This window comes from Cervus canadensis, chromosome 6, assembly GCF_019320065.1.
Source record: "Cervus canadensis isolate Bull #8, Minnesota chromosome 6, ASM1932006v1, whole genome shotgun sequence".
NCBI lineage: Eukaryota > Metazoa > Chordata > Mammalia > Artiodactyla > Cervidae > Cervus > Cervus canadensis.
The window spans coordinates 14596920-14614133 of NC_057391.1; the positions used below are offsets into that span (position 1 = coordinate 14596920).

At 50.6% G+C, this 17214-nt stretch overlaps 1 protein-coding gene across 3 annotated transcripts in view; it reads right to left on the minus strand.

Moving 5' to 3' along the window:
• Nucleotides 1–1008: 1008 nt before the first annotated feature.
• ANP32A (acidic nuclear phosphoprotein 32 family member A) overlaps nucleotides 1009–17214 on the minus strand; it is a 38109-nt gene continuing 21903 nt past the window's right edge. For 2 of the 3 annotated variants that reach the window (XM_043470904.1, XM_043470905.1), the window contains exons 2-7: nucleotides 8979–9128; nucleotides 8624–8746; nucleotides 6106–6304; nucleotides 4615–4712; nucleotides 2432–2495; nucleotides 1009–2231 (exon numbers count right to left, since the gene is read on the minus strand). In XM_043470904.1, the coding sequence (XP_043326839.1) occupies nucleotides 2170–2231; nucleotides 2432–2495; nucleotides 4615–4712; nucleotides 6106–6304; nucleotides 8624–8746; nucleotides 8979–9128 (696 nt within the window). In that variant the 3' untranslated portion in view covers nucleotides 1009–2169. Of the gene's footprint in view, nucleotides 2232–2431; nucleotides 2496–4614; nucleotides 4713–6105; nucleotides 6305–8623; nucleotides 8747–8978; nucleotides 9129–17214 lie in introns of those variants that run through there. The other variant, XM_043470903.1, reaches the window with a different exon arrangement.

Consider the following 17214-nt stretch of genomic DNA (forward strand, 5'->3'; position numbering starts at 1 on the left):
ACCTGAGACCAGGCTTGTGTCTCTGAATCTCACTCCACTCCCACGTTCCCTTACCAGCTCTGGGAGGCCAGAGCACACCTGGCCAGTTCATTCTCACAGTCCTGATGCCAGGCGTAGCACCTGGCCTCTGGGAGGCCACCTCCCCAACCTACGCCTGGAGCCAGAAAATGTCCATCTGCTCCAAAGAAGGGGGCAGTAGGTGTCCGGGCACCACCCAGAGGGTGGGGTGGGTCAGTCTCTCCTGAGAAGCACCTCTTTCTGCTGGAATCGCGTAGGATCTCGGGCTTGCTGTGAGGTTCAAGCCCTTATGGCTGAGAATGAATTTATGTGTATATGTATCAACTACCACAGGATGTGGTATGATCTTTCTGGAAAACACAGAACCTTGCACGAGACTTACAAACGTCAATTTTTGGTACAATGACTCCTAAGCATTTGGACTATAAAATCCACAAAGAGTGTAACACAATGTCTAGTGGCTAAGCTGAAAATAACCTGAATATCTTACTATTTGGTTAGAATTAAGTAAATTAATGGACTACTGCATAGCCATTTCAGGCATATGCTTTTGAAGCCTCTTTAGAGGGAGAAACTATCATACTTAACTCTAAATGAAAAAGGAACAAATCTGTTTTGTATGTTCTTTTGGTTTTCCTGTATTCTTTTTACAGTCTGAACAAAACAATAAACTAAAAATAAGGTCCCAAGGCTGGCTTTTTGGTGTTTAATAAACCTTTTTATATCTTTATCTTTTTAAACCCCCATCCCCCACCACTTCCCTGTCCAAATCCAATCTTTAATGAAGACTGCACACCAAGTCTTGAGTTGAGACCCAAAGTAGCCAAACTTAGTATATCAGGTTACAGATCTTTTAAGAAAAACTATTTTATCAGGTAACCAACGTGAAGCTTCCTGTCCCCTACCCCCACTGCCCCGTCAGCTAGCAGGTTATTTAGACAGCATCGTAGACCAATGGCCTGTTGGACTCAAAGAAGCCACCCCCAAAAAAATTGTATAAAAAGATTTATTGAAATTTATCAATGACAAACAGACATAAAACTCAAAGTTTGGCTCTTCTGAGGGGGAGGAAAACCGGTGCAGATGTTCTTTTATACAGATGAAACATGGGCTAGGAAGTCACGTCACTTGGAAAGCAATCCAGAAGAGGGACAGGAAAGCAAACCTGTACATTCACTAGGAATTTGCAGTCATTTCAGATTTCCACTAGGTAAGAAAATACAATTTTGCATTAAGTTTTTCCGTGCTCGGGTGTATGAAAAAAAACCCAGCCGACATGCAGCAGTGTCTCCCGTGCCTAGGTCTGTAAAAATGGTCTAGGCCGAGCAGGACACACAGAAGAATTCTCCTGTCATTTTGTAAAACAAAGCGTTCTAATATTTTACAGAACAAGATAGGGACAGTTTTGTTTTATTATATCTTTGAAAGAGGTTGAAGTTTGAGGGTTTGCTTCTTCTCTTTTAATTAGAATTACCGAATCCATTTTACTCCTAAACTCTGAAGCCTGCTGTTTCCAGCTCTCTGGCTCATCACTCAAGAGTGACATCAGAGTCTTCTCAGGAGAGCAAAGCCCACCACCGTCTGGGAAGAGAGAAAGGGGATGGAAGACGGGGAAGGTCCCCCAACCAGTGCCAAGATTCGCCTTTAGGTTGCTATTTACAAGCCAAGGCGCTTGCTGCCTCTAGCAGGCCAAAGAAACGTGAAAATCATGGGATCCGGAACAAGAGGTAAGACGCGGCTGGTGCTCAGCCCTCCTGGGCTTTGAGAAACCAAACTGAGGCCAGCCCTGGCCTTCCAATCAACTCAAGAGACTTGGGAAGTATCAGGAAATGTCAGAGATCTCCAAATCGTCCTCTTTGAGGGTAAGGAACAAATGTTCACTTGTGTGTACTCAGCTATTGCATTTACAGGGACAGAACCAGACACAAAGAAAACTTAGGGGAAAAAAATAAAGAGTGGCAGTAAAAATAGTATTTTATTCCACCCCCTCCCACCCTCCCTCCCCCCACAACCCCCAGGACACTTTCCCCTCTCGTTCCCACAGCAACGTTACAATCAGAAAAAAATAAGTTTCGGGGGGCGGGATTTGGGGGGGGTACGGGTAAAAACAGTCAAATCACAATAGGAATTTTTCAAAATAGGTTATTCCACTTAGTCATCATCTTCTCCCTCATCTTCAGGTTCTCGTTTTCGCTTCTGACCCCTTTCTTCTTCTGGAAGAGTAAGGAAAAGGCATTCAGGTTAGACATGGATCTCGCCTCTGACTCCGTCCACCCGCCGGGAAAGCAGGGATCCCAAGTCTAGGACACTTTGCTGTCCCTGGCAAACTGAGGCCAGGTCCTCAGGGCCCAGCAATCTACTGTGACCGAAGGGGTCAGCCTGCTACCCTCGGAGAGTAAAAAGGCTGCCATACCACCAAGCTCCTCTTCATCTTCCTCATCGTCTACTTCCCCGTCATTATAACCTTCCTCATCCTCCTAGAAGAGAAGAAGACATTGGATTTCAGGAATGCCCTGGCCTCGGACATGGGGAAGAAGCCACTTTCCCCGACCCTGAGCTCAGAAAGGTGAGGGCCAGCCTCTCAGCACCCCCAAGGCTTGGTCAGGTGAATCTAAAGCAGAGGTTCTTTTATATGAAGGACAACCTTTATGAATCTGTAGAAAGCTTTGAACCCCCCTTTCCGGAGAACACCGGTATCACATACAATACCTGCAAGAGTGGGGAGTGGGGTGGATTCGACGCCCAGGTTAGGAATTCCTGAACTGAAGTCCTTGCAACTTGGGCAGCTCTGCAGTGTGCCCGCCCAGGGGAACGAGTTCCCCTGCCGACTCTCCATCACATGAAGTGGGCTGAACTTTCATCTGCCCTCAATCTAGTTTTGGTTCAAGGGAAAACCCCAATCCAGATTCCGTGGGTGGGTCCAGCCTCACCCTACCCAGCCCCTTCACTTTCTTACAAACTTGGATCACTTGGGAGGAGAGGGAAAATGCCATGTCCTCCCCTCTCCTTGAAGAAAATCACTTCCAGCTCCTTGAGATTCAGCAAGGGGTGTGAATTCACCCTCAACCCAGGACCACACTTTATGCTGCTCCTGGGGGTCCAGGCTAGTTGAATCTGCATGATACTGTTCCTGAAGCACCAGGCAACCCATTGTTTAAAAAGAACTTGGCAATAGACTTCTTTTTGTCAAGGGAAATATCCTTTCATAATGTCACCAAATAGTTCCTTAATCAGTCTGTTTGCTAAGACTGTGTGCGTGTGTGTAAGCTCTCCTTTAGTGGAAGCTGGAAATCTGCAGATGGTCAATGAGATTACAGAAGAAGAAGAAAAAACAACACACCACCACCACCCAATCCCAAAACAAAAACCTGCATTCTGGAGGTGCCTGTGACAGGAAGAGCAAGTCCATTAGCCAAAATGCCTTATTGCCCTGTCCTGGCGGGGAAGAGGGGGGAGCCCGTTTTGCTATCTCTATTTTTAAAAGACACAATATTCTTTAGAGGTGAACTTAGCAGCCTGCACCTGGGCAGAGACACCCAGAAGCACCACTCGTGGGGAACCAAACCTACGTCACCAGCTTTTCCTCTGACCTCGAGCTGCCTCTCCCCAGCATGAGGGACCAGCCAGGAGGTCCCACCTGAGAGGGCCTGTGTGGCAGACAGGTGTCCATGCCCTTGACGGGGAGAGATAGGAAGTTAAGGGAGAAGGCAGGTACCTTGTCTGTGCTGTCACCATTTTAAACCTCTCTCTCTCTAACTTTTGCAGTCAGATTTAGAAAGCTGAAAAGTCAGGGAAAATGACTGTGCTCTAGAAAGACTCAGAACATCCATCCAAGTACAAAACCAGGCACACAGAGCCAGGACCTTGAAGGGTGTGAAAACCGAAAATAGTAAGTGGTCAAACACTCCCTGTCCTTAGGGGTTTTACTTACAAATTATTTTATTCTCTAAACAATCCAGTGAGTTGATCCCTATTTACGACCCAGCTGTAAAATGACACCTATGAAGAAACGGGCTCAGAAGGTCAAGCAACTTGCCCAGAGACACACAGCTAGCAAGTGGTAGAAATGGGCTGCACCCTGTCACAGACACATCCCAGACCTTGTTAAAAAAGAATGCTGGCCAGTGTGTTAGGATAATGGCACTTTATCCGCTGTGTGCAGGGGACCCCTGCCACCCTCTGATGTGGAATCCAGCAGTGTCTTATCCTATTACCCACCAGTTCAAGGCAGTCCTTGATTTTTCCCCAGCATACTGTAAGTGCTCACTGAGTATCTGAAATAACACACGAATGCAAAAAGGTGGAAAATGGGGATGTGGATTCTATAAGAACTGATTCTCACATGGAAACAAATGCCAGGCTGTCCCGGAAGAGTCCCCTCCTTACTGGCCTCCAGAATCCCCTCTTTTCCAGGGCCGACTGCAAGGCTTGCCTCTCCCAAATCAGCCCAGTAACAGGCCCTAAAATGATTCAATACACATTCAGGGTTCCTGGCTGCTAAGGCCCATCAGTGAGACAGTTAGTGGGACAGATTCAGACGCAGCAAATAAGGGGGACTCCAAGAGATGGTCCCCCCAGCCCAGCCCAGCCTCTTACCTCTTCCTCTCCACTCACGTCCTCCTCTTCCCCTTCCTCCTCCTCCTCCTCGTCCTCCTCGTCTTCCACTACCTGAGCATCTTCATCGTACTCTTCCTCTGCGAGTGGAAATGGGGACAAGGACAAAGGGGTGGTGAGCTGACCCCTCTTTCCCACAGTACAGGCCCCAGGTTGCTGGGCCTGGCACAGGAGATGCACTCCTTGATAAAGGGGCCACAACTCCCACACCCACCCAGCTCACAGCCTGGATGCTTTAATGTGACTGAACACAGCCTGAAGTCATCCAAAAGATAAGCATCCTAGAATGACCTCAAAGGTAAGCCCTCTTCCCAAGTATTCTGAAAAGGAAAGATCCCACATGGAAGCTAAGATGGCAGAGAAAATGCCAGATCAGAGAGCCAAGTTACAGAGCCCAGGAAAGCCAAGAAGTCAATGCATTCAGAGAGAGCATCGAGCCAAATTCTACAAGTGAGGAAGTCGAGTCCCAGAGGGGAGAAGTGACTTGTTCAAGGTCACACAAGGAGTCAGCTGCAGAGCTGGGCTTAGAAGCCTGGTCTCAGGATTCCAGTCCTGAGACTTTTCTGTCCCAGCACAAGATAGAACAAACTAAGGCAAACAGGATGTCTGAATACCTAGTAAAATACTCCTACCTAAGAAGGGAAAAGCACTCTCATCTGTGAATTATTCAGGCAAGATCTCAACCCTCAACTTCGACCACGAAGGCCTGCAGGGAAGTGGCGCTGAGCTGGCAGTGTGGAGAGGAGAGGAGACGGGAGGTCCTCCTTCCTTTTCCTTCTCTCCTTCCTGTAAGTCCCTGACTCCTTACTGCACTACTAGGGAGCCCAGGGTGCTGCCTACAACCTCCTCTGCTTCCAAGATCCCTGGGGCTTCCGAGTCCTCACCCCCAGGTCCTGCCATGGGGTCCTATGGGTGGCAGCCACCAGGGGGCCCCACAATCTCACTGGCCATGACCTCATCTCCTCCACATGAGAAGAGGGGACCCTCAGGCCTTGCCCCACCCTCCTCCACCTGCTCATCTCCTCCCCGGAAGCAAATCCAAGTCCAGTTTCACACTAGAGAGACACCATAGGATCTCATTTTGGGGAGGACTTTGGAAAAGGGAAAAAAACTGAAAGGAGGATTCAATTTTTTTTTTTTTTGGTGTGGACCAATTTTAAAGTCTTTTAATCTGTCACATCTTTTCTTTTTTGGCTGCAAGGCATGTGGGATCTTAGTTCCCTGACCAGGGACGTCCCTCAGATGGTTTCTAAGGAGTTACCATGCAGTTGGAGAATCTCGGATGTTTCTCTGGGCTCAGGCCCTGTTATTACAGGGGTGTCAGTTAATGAGACAGACCACAACAGCAATAAACAAAGTGGACAGCCTGCTCCCCTCCACAGCTCGAGAAAGAGGTCGACTGCTCTCAGGGACCAGCGACGCCCAGTCTGCCCCCCTGTAAGACCCGGCCTGGCCTCCCCTGGCGCCACCCACCATCCTCGTCCTCCTCGTCGTCGTCCAGGCCCTCCACGTAGCCCTCGGCGTCTGAGTCGGGGGCCTCCTTGTCGTCCCGGTCGTAGCCATCAAGATACGTGAGCTGCGGAAGGAGCTTGAACACGTTTTCTCGGTAGTCGTTCAGGTTGGTCACCTCACAATTGAAAAGGTCTAAGCTCTTGAGGTTTTCTAACTTTTTCTGCAAGAAAACAGCAAAGTCAGCCGGTGAGCAGGATGAGGAGACAGGTGGGCTGACGTGAGACAGCATGCAGAACTCATGGGAGAGGAGCAAACCCTGGTTTGGCTCCACTTGGTTGTGTCACCCCTGGCGGGGAGCCTCCTGTTCATTCATGTGAAAGATGGGGGGCTGGAACTGAGGATCTTCAGAGCCTCACCCAATGCCAGCACTTCTGTTCTGCAACCACAGCCTTTGCCATAACAGACAAGTTTGAAATTAACCTGGGGCTCTCTTGTTGCACAAGCCAAGAGCTCTGGAGCCTGCCCTGTGTGTTAAGGAGCCAGAGAGGAACTGAAAAGGCCACAGGAATGCAAACTACCTCCTTCTGGGAATAATAATAATGGCAATTAATACTGCACTTTGTGTATTAACTCAGTTAATCCTCAACACACCAATAAAGCAGAAATAATTAGTTCATTTTATAGAAGAGGAAGCAGAAGGCAGAGAATTGGGTTTTGATCAGGCAGTCCAACTTCAGACCTGTGTTCTTACACTCTGCAGTACTGCCTGTCAAAAAGGACAAGAGAAAAATCAATGAAGGATCCAGATTTTGTCCACAGTACTTAATACCGATGGGTTTAGCTGACCGGCTCTGGTCCATGTCACACTTGTTGGGAGCCGGATTCTGATGCCCGGGAAGTGAAGGGTCACAGAGCTGGCAAGAAACAGCTACATCTTTCCAGTTCCCTCATCTTCCAGGAGGAGGTATCCCACCTCAGGCCAAGTCCCTGCTCCAGTGGGGCCAGGCCTAACTGGTGATTGAAGAAACTGTCCCTCAAGGTCAATGTCAGCAACAAGGTCATTCTCTTGAGATTTCCTGATTTGAGACCTGGTCATTTTCAGCAGAAGGTCAAAGGGTAGGGAGGGAGTTTGGGCTGTGGGCTGGGTGGGTGAGGCCCAACTCTCCCAAGCAAATACAGTTCCCCACTCTCAGGAGTGAGTGAAACACAATAATCACACTGATAACCAGGGAGGAAACTACAAAGACATGAGTATTCTAGGCCAAAGGAACACTGTGTGTGTGTGCACACATGTGCATACACAGTCTCCATAACTTGCCTCCCAAAACACACATACACAGAACTTCGAAGATTTTTTTTCAGTTTATAATAAAATTATGAAATTGAAATTTCTAGCTAGATAAATATAGCTGCTTTCCCCTAGGAGATCAGAAGAAGTCCTAAAAGAAAGTTCTATGGGAAATCTATTCTCGTAGTTGACCCCATGCCACAGATTGGCAGGTAAAGCCTGAGTTTGGAGGAGAAATGCCAGCCTCCCATTCTGCCACACAGGCACATCAACCAGCCCCTCAAGTACCCACAAAGTACAAGGAATGCTTTTTGGATAAGAACCGAAAACTGAGAGATGCCCCAACTGCCACCTTCTATACCCAGAAAAAGGAAAGGTGCAAACTTAGCCAAATATCCTTATGGCCCTTTCCTGATTCTAAGGTGGCCAACTTATGAAGTAATTCTTACGTATATATTTATGCTAAGTGTCAGTTTAATGCAGCAGTATCTCTATATTTCAAAAAATAGAAATCAATGATTAATTAATCAAAAATTAATCACTGGTACATCTTACAGTTGATCTCCTTAAAGTCAAGTGAATACTTTCATTTGGATATGGGTAACACAGAAACTGCTATTCTGACCATGACCTGCCGTTTTCTGGTGAGTGTATCCTGAAGTCTGGGTGTGCTCAGCTCTATGTGGACAAGCAAAGGAGGACACGCTGCCCAGGTCTTTGAGTCCATGGTCACCATCATAGCCAGGACTGCTGACCAGGGTCACTCTTCTCTACACCCTTTAGAGAAGTGCATGGGGCTCCAGTGTTCTGTCATCCCAGGGCACCTGCATCAGGCCCAACCCACCTTCAGAGGCACCAACCTCTGGGCAGTGACCCAAGGAGAAAACAGGCAGCCACCTTCAGGGCCGGCTGAGTTCCTGGATGGCCCCTCTCTCCCCAGTGAGAGGCATAAGCCAGGCTCTAAGCCCAAAGAAACGACAGCTCAGGTTTCCAAAGCTGAGTGGGAACTCTAAGAGGAAAAGCACCAGGACCAGAAACTGAGGCCTGGGTCCCACAGCATCCTTCACACCCTCAGGCTCTGGGTCAAGCTCTCTTAACTTCTAGAGGCCTCAGTTTCTCTATAGACAAAACAGAATTCTATCTCATAGCACATAATTAAACACAAAAAGCATGTCATACAAATGTAAAAGTAGCATTCCCTGGTATCAACCCCTCCCATCCCAGAGGAGAGGGGAGGCCCCGATGACTCACCAGTGGCTCTATTGTGCTGAGGTCTTTAATTTTGTTGCCACTTAAATTTAGATGCGTGAGGTTCGGACACTTTTCTGCCAATACTTCCAGGCCCCCTGAGATTCTGTTATCACTTAGTTCAAGCTAAAGGAGGCAGGGAGAGAAAAAGCAGAAATGACTCTTAAAATGAAGGCTCTGGACTTAGGCGTTCAGCTCTTTACAGACGGGCCAGGAAGGGAGTCAGCTCAGGGAAGGGGCAGATGTGCTGGGGCTTGGCCTGGCCCCCCTGCAGTTATGCTCCCTCAACCTGGAGAAATGACCGGGTCCTCCTCCCTAGCCCAGCTCCCAGGCACACCTGCGCCTCCGTTCTATTTACCTTCTTAAGTTTGTTTAACTTTGGTAAGTTTGCGACTGAGGTGAGGCCGACGTTGATTGTACTCAAGAACTCCAGTTCTTCAAATTCATCTGTGAGGCCTTCGATTTTGCCTTCATTCGACCGACAGTTGTCCAGGACGAGCTCTTTTACCTGGGAAGGGAAGGAGGGAATGAATCAATCGGGGTGAGGAACGGGGGTTGAGGCCAGGGATGGGGGGAGGACAGGAGGCAGACCAGGAAGCCTTTCAGCGCCAGCACCCACCCTGGTCTTTCTCTGCTTTTAGCAACACTGAGGCAGGGTGGGGAGAGGTGCTGGGGTGACTGGAACTGCAGAACCAGGGGACCCTTCTGGACAGGCATCTTGGCTGGACCGGAGAAGACAAATCCAATAACCCCACTGCTGACAGCAAGGTTGGGAGTTTCTTTCCAACCCCGCTGCCGCACCTCAGCCCCCAGGCTCCCCACTGTACCAGCCACAATGCTGTTAGGGAACCTCTGGGACTTGACATTCCTTCTGAGCCCCTCACCCCAGGGTCCGCCATGGTCCCAGCCTGACCACCTTCCCCTCCTCAGTCTCCACCGTCTTTTCACCTCTGCGTGCAGATGGGCCCTGGGATGTACCTGAACCCCATCCTGCCACCACAGTCAGAGCCAGCCCACCCAGCCTGGCAGTCATCACCTGGCCACTGGCTTGGCCTGCCCCACAAAAGGGCTGCAGACCAGGGGCCCCGCAGACTCTCCATTCTGTAGGCCAGCGCTGTCAAACAGAACTTCCTGTGACGATGAAAACCCATCCAGGAGAGGAGCCACCAGTCACATGTGGCCCGGTAAGCTGAGACTGAGGAGCTAAGCTTTAAATTTTATTCAGCTTTAATCAATCAAAATGCAAAGAGATACATCAAAGTTACCACATGGAATACCACAGTTCTAAACTTTGCTCGTCAGGTCCTGAGAGCCAATGTGCAAGGAAAATGGACATCCACAAGCCCAGGATGAACCCACACAGAAATGCTGGGCTTGGCAATGTCCAGAAGTTGGTCTTTGGAGATACTTCTGTGGCCCTGCAGGCCTCCTGCCTTCCTGGAGGTGGTTCTGCCCTGTTAAGAGACCTTAGAACCCCTCTCTTATCTTCTTATTCAGAAATTGGGCCCTAAGCCCTTTATTTTGAATGAGGGAGAAAGAACTGATAAAGAGCTACAATCTCACTGGGTTTTTAAAAGGCAGATTTGGCTACAGGAGAGGGTCCAGGCTCCAGCACAGATGGTAGGGAGACAGTCTGAGGAAGAGTCATCAGCTCTCAAGCCTGCCATGACCCAGGGGTGTCAGTAAGGGACGCCAGGGTGCCTGGCCTGCCACCAGATGCCCGGAGCTTTCCACTCCCATCCTGAGCTGATAGGGGGCTGCTCCCCAGCCTTCCATGGACGGTGGGTGCCTTAAAGGTGATTCCTCCTGGCTGCACCTGGTGTTTGACACTGCACTCCCACCTGCCTGGTCTCTGCAACCTCCAGGAAACGTGTACTGATGTTGCCTGGATCTGATGCTCCCTGGGGCTTCCATCCCTAGGTTTAGATTTCTCACCCATGGGTCACTTGAGCCAGGCCTGTCCTGTCGACAGCAGTCCTGCATTATCATTCCTGCCCCTCACAGCCTTTTTTCCTCCTGGATAAGCGAACAAGGCCTATCCTAACCAGTCACTGTCCAGGGCTGCTCCCCACCTCTGGGCAGGTCCATCTGCCCAGGGTGACTGCCCACCACAGTGGTCCTCTTACTCGGGCATCACTGGGACATATGTCCACATGGGAGAAGAGAATCCCCAGCAGGTGTCGCGCCCCTCCCTCAGTCTTCCCTTGCCAGAGGTCAGACTAGGAGAGCTCAGGGCCTGTTTGGGCCACAGCCCTGCAGGTGCCCTGCTGTCCTCTTCCTTGGTGGAGAGAGGTGGCCTGCTCAACTCAGGACAGGAGCAATTTGGCAGGAGGGGTGAAGCCAGGTGCAGCAGCTCCTATCCAGAGCCAGCAAGCTCCCAGCCAGGCACCGGCGCCAAGGCCCACCTTTCCCTTGGATCTGAGATGGGGGAAGTTAAGTCCTTTCCCACTCTTCAGGGGAGGACAGATGTCCGGGTCAAGCCCCCTTCTCAAGGTCACCGGCAAGAGACGGGGAGGAAACCCCGTGAGGCCTTCTGCCCCAGGGCAGGAGGTCAGTGCAGAGCCAGGAAGCCAGGTCTTTGGGGAGCGAGTGCCACCTCCTTCGTAGGCAGTTCTTGCTGGGGTCACACGACTAGGCTCCTTCAGTCACTCCTTTCCTTGGAAGGCCCTGGGAATTCTTTAAGTTCCATTACGGAAAGACAAACATGAGGAGGCTTTCCAGTCCACCTCCAAAGATTTCAGACATGTGGCTCTCTAGAGGGGTCAGGGCTTCTATTCTTGTGGCCACCAGCCAAGGAGGAGGCCTCAGTAAGGGGGGGCCAGGAGGCGGTGCTGCAGAGTCAAGGGAATTCCTCCGGGAAGTCTGCCTCTTTTCCAGAACGGCTCAGTGCTGCCTGGGGATTCTCCAGATAGACCCAAGGTTCCAGTCCCAGCACCATGCCCAAACGGGTGGCCATTCATCTTGGGGACGATATGCAAGACACCACTACTAACAACAATGATTGTTTCTTCATTAACAACAATCAAGGGCTCTTTCCTGAGCCCTCAGCAGGCACTCTTTGCAGGCGCCGTCTCATTTGATCCTCATAATCTCTCCATGGCGTGCTCCTGGGGTGCTGTCCTCTTGTACAGCCAGATCAGAACCACTGATCCTAAAGCTGCAGGGACAGGCCCTGATGGTCAGTGTTGCCACTGATGAGGAGGCTTTCCTTGCTGTTCCCAAGCAGGGTACAGGTTCTCCCAGACCCCCGAATCCAATCCTACAAACTACCCTGACTGCACTAAACCCCCTTCAGCCCCTTTTCTAGCTGTTCCACTGGTGGGATGGGGGCTACTCCCAGCTGTCCCCACCCTGGTTACACTTCCTCGGTAACCAAAGCACAAAACCTAACCCAACCCCCATTCCAATGACACTGCAGTCAGGAGCAAGGATCTGGACAAAGGCCGGGGGCCTGAGACCCCGCTCCTCCCCAAGGAGCAAAAGGCTGCTTCCCATCACTCGGAAGGGAGAGCCTACGGTGTCTGGAAGGCCAAGTGGCTGCTCCAGGTCTGTGGGGCCTTTGGGATCCCCACGGTTTCTGCATTTCTTTCCTGGCGGGGTTTCAGCACAGTCTGGGGAGAGATCAAAGTGGGTGGGGTAGGTGGGCTGAGGCTTACACCCTGAGGTTGCTGATATTACCAGAAAGCCCAAACCACGGGGGAAACCCACAGTTTCTTTGTGGGGTGATGAGTCACATTGGGGATGGCAGGTAAGCAGACTGTGACGTGTCTGTAATGGACCAAACAGGAAAAAACAAAAGGTCCAGTCCAACAGCTGACCTGTCGAAGGCATAGCATCCAGCCCTGTTCCACCTGCCTCCACACAGGGCCACGCTTTCTTACAGCTCCAGGGCGTGTTTCAAAACGTCCAACCCACCCCAAGCTTCCTTAAATTGACTCTTAGAAATCCTGCTGCAATTCCAGCCCACTTCCTCCTGTCTCTCCTTAGTGCTGCTGCTGCAAACCCTTCCTCCATGTGAAGAGAACATCCTTGTTACATCCAGGGTGTGTTCTGCTTAAAACAGAAAAAAAAAAAAAAGTAAGGCCCATTCCCCCCTGCCAAACCCTGGGTGTGAGCTAAGTGCAAAGTTAAAATTAAACTGAAAATTTGTACTTTGGGTTTAAACTCTCTCCCAATCCCACTGGCCGTTTAAAAATACCAAAATGTGGTTACTCTCTCTAGAACCAACGACTGGACTTACTCTGCTTCTATCAGGAGCTTTTCAGTCACTCCAATGACAACCCTCCACAGGAGCCTTTGGCTCATTCCTCAAGTGTTAACACCTAAGAGGTGTATGCATATTCATACTCGGGCCCCCCTGGAGATGACAGTAGGTCACTGAAGGTTCCTAAGAAATCAGACTGCCCGGCTCCGGCATTTCCTGAAAAATGTGTCCCCAAAGCAAGACGCGGCAGTCATTTCTCACCAAGGGGAGCTGAACCGTCCGTGATAAACATGAACACATTATTACTCTAAGGAAGAACCCGTTACTTGTTTCAAAACTGTGAATCTTGTCTTCACAGATTTCTCAAATTTGACCATTCTTCTCTCCTGCCAGCAATGTGGTCCTGTTCACGGTAGTCTAAGTCACTCTAGATCTGATTCTGCTTCCAAATGGGGTCTCTGTGACAGCAGGAATGCTGGACTACTGGGAACAGACCTCTACCCGGAGGCCCGGCCCAGCTGGCTGAATGACCCTGACTCTATCCCTGAGGTCTCAGGCTCTGCCTTGCAGAAAAGGGACAATGATATCTGTTTAGCCTATAAAGCACAAACTCTGGCCTAGAAAACATTCTTGGCTTCCCGCCGCCTCCGGGAAAAAAAATCAAGGTCCTAAACTGACCTAAGGAGGCCTTCTACTCTCAACCTCAGCCAACTTCCTCCAATCTCATTGCCCCCCACCCCACCTCTCACCCTTGCCTACAGACCAAGTTAAGTCCCCTCCCCAGGAAACCTTCAGCGCCCAGCTCTGAGCATCCCAGGGCACCGAGGGCAGCTGCCACATGAATCATTTAATCGTGTATTAAGCATCCGATCCTCCTAGAGGTCAGGGACTGTCCTTCTCCGTAATCAGCCTAGTGGGGAGCGGACAGCCGAGCAACTGCTTAACAAATGTCCTGTTTATCGTGCCGGCCACAGCACTCGGTGCCAGGCATGCAAAAGGAGACACACCATTGTGAAATTAACAGTGCAACTGGTCTGACACAGGTTGAACAAGCCCTCCCTTTTATAAACAATAACAACGTGTTCTGGTGTGTCTTGCATCTGCCAGGCAAGCCCCGTGAGGAGCTCGGTCAACAGTGCACCCTCCTCTTGACCTGACCCAGTGCTCTGCATGCAGGTTCTCTTGCCCGTAAGAAACCCCCTCTCTCCACCCAGCAAGCTCCTGTGACACTGTCCACCTAAGCAGCGGAGGGGACGCGGAGCCAGTAACGATCCACAGCTGGGGCCCCTGCCAGCAGGAGGTGTGGGGGCAGGCTAGGAGACAGACGGCCGGTAAACAACTCCGGTCCAGTGTGCCAGGGAGCAGGCCCGAGGCTGGAACAGGGTGCATGCTGCACATGCCTCTGCCCGGACAGGACGGACATGCTGAGCACAGGCAGGAGGGACCCAGCGAGACCAAGAATCAGGATGCACTCTAGCAACGCCAGGGCTGGCCAGACAATCTGCAGGGCCCAGTGCAAGATGAAACTGGAAGATAAGAATCCCCAGACACTGACAGCAGCGCGTTAAACCCAAGGGTGGGGAAGGACCTTCTAAACACGGGGCCTGTGTGGTCACACAAGCCCGTGGAGCTGGCCTGGGTTTAAATGGACAGCCTGGGCCTAAAGCAAAGCCCTCTCAAGGCTAGAACCAGAGAGAAGGAAGCTCAAGAGAGGACTGCTCTTTATTTTTCCAGCACTTCCCGAGGCAACATAGAAGGGTGGACAGAAGGCAGGCTCTGGAGGCAAACCGACCTGGCTCAAGTCCAAATTTCCCTTCGCAAGCTCATCACCTCACTTCTCTTGAGCTTGTTTCCTCCAACGACAATAGTGCCATCACCCGGGGTTGGATTAGATGAAATAATGCGCAGAAAGCACCCCCAGCTTGGAAAAAGCCAAGCTCCTTGACCCCCAGCCACCTTCACTGCTGTCCACGGTCAAGGGACAAGAATGGGCATCAAGTGAGGCCTGCAGCTCTGAGTCCCCTCTGCCGCCCGCAGGGCCCTTTCATGGAATGAAGGCCTCTCCAGGTTCTAGAGAGCTGAGGATGGTGTGCCCCGAAGACAGGCCTCTGGATTTTACAGCTACACCTCGTTTTCTTTAGTTTTTCCCACTCGCCTCGAAGTCTGATCTCTCCTTTCTCCACATGGGCATGCAACAAATATTTGTAACTGTGGTTTCAACCTTGTCAGTCCCTGACCAATCTAGTTTTCAGGTCCCAACCTTGCCACAGAAGAAGACTTAAATCAGATTGACCCCGTGTTTTTTTGCTGCTCATGGGTTTTAAGTAGGTCAGCTTTTAAATGGGCCATCCCCTGTTGCAGATCCCATTTCTAGCTCGAAGGCCAACCTAAGACACCAAGGCAGCAGCGAAAGGGGCTTCTTCCTAGAGGTGCTCCATACGGATGATGGGTGACTGGTTTTGTCCTTTTAGCCATAAAGTCTCTAGTTTTGCTTAACAATCAGTGTGGCAAAACCTGCAAAAATCAGTCAAGTTCCATGGGGGAACCATCAGGCTCTGGGGGAAAAGTTGGACATCGATTTCAAAAGCTTAGAAAGGCCTTCAGGATCATCTAGGTCAGTGGCTTTCTGACCACAACCCACAGTAAAAAAGACATCGACACCTTGGCTCAGCACACATGTATTTTCGTGTGTTTACATGCACACACAGAGAAACAAAACTTACCCTGTTACAATTTTCCTTTTCTATTACATTAAAAGAAAAAAATTAACCTGATCCACAGTTTTCAAAATGTTGCTCTAGTTTAGCTCTCTTTTTCTAGAGGAAGCAGTAAGGTCCAGAGTTGGCTGAGAGCCCAGGAACCCCAAGCTGGGTGATTCTCCAGCCACAGCACACCACTGCTCTGATCAGAAATCACAGTCCCCAGTGGAAGACCCTGGAACCAACCATGAAGCTCTCTCACTTCTGCTAACAGGAGGTTATTCTGCAGCCTTAATGGTAGCTAAGACTGGGATCTCCACACTGCATAAAGATCTTTTAAATTCTTAACTAAGGGGCAGGGTCCTACCTTACTTTAACACAAAAAAATCTCTCCCAGAAAAAAGCATCTAGGTCTCTGGATTTTATTTGTTTCCTACAATAGAGCTCTGAAGGCACTGGGTGGGAGCACATGGCCGCGGGAAGTCGGTGACGCCATCCTTATTATTTTAGGGAACCATGGAAGGCAGGCTGAGGCTCGCTGCGCCACTAATGAAGCTATCGGCAGGGCCCGGGTAATAGGCTAAGCGCTGGCTGGGGGAGGGCCTGCATTAACATAAACCCTGTGACTGGCTCCCTCGCCGCCTGGAACCGGCTTCCTACCTCCTCCCCCAAGCGTGGGGAGGACTGGGCTTCTGCCTCAGCAAGGCAAAGACGGAGGAGCTGGTGCCACTGCAGATGCTTCCCGGCCAGAAGATCGGACTCGGCGGTAAAGTGATGACTGGCACAGTTGGTGCAGGACCTGGGCTGTGGGCTCAGCAGAGGGGCCTGGCTGGGCAGCGGCCCCTCTCGTGTCAAGCCTTTGCTTTCCTCCCCTAAGCCTCACTCTTTCCTTCCAGCCAGTCAGTTCCCCCTCCTGCAGGAAGCCTTCCCTGACTGTCCACCCCTTGAACTAGCCATGCTTAATTTAAGAGCAGGTGAACAATTCCCAGAACAGGGGTTGGGGGGGGGGGAGGCCCAGAAGGCTGTTTGGGAGACAGGAAGTGGGGAGGAGTCAAGCTGGGTCTGACTTTAGTGTGTGTGGGTGTGTGTATGTGTGTGTGGTGGGGGGACAGCGCAGTGGGAACGGGCGAGCTGAAGGTTTTAGAACTGGTAAATGACACAATCAAGTGAAAATTTAGCAGGCTGCATCTTTTAAGTAGCTGTCCCTTGCTACCTTCAGTGGGTACTGGAAGGTGTGAGAAGTAGGAGTTGGAAGCAGACCCCAGTGAAGGCTTGGTCCTGCTGGGCTGTGTTTGAATGGAGACCGGGAGAAGGAAGGGTGGCAAGACGCAGAGAGGTACAGTGCCCAGGATGCTGGTCAGGAGGCCTGATGACCTGGACTCTGGGGCCCACTTCGCCACTACTTGCTGTGGGCCCCGAGGGGAGTCGTGTCCGACTCTCTGGGCTGCTGCGGTACCCTAACTCACACACTGGACTGACAGACACAAGATTCCTTCTAATTACAAAATTTTGAGGGTCTGTCCACTTTTAGTCTTAGCCCACATCCAAACTCAGTCACTGGTCCCCAAAAGGAGGTGGGAGATTTTATGGGCCAGAGAAGCCCAGTATTCATCATTGAGATGCCAAAAAGGAAATCTGGACTGCCAGGCAATTACCTGAATAATTACTGAAATTCGAAAATCAATCATGTT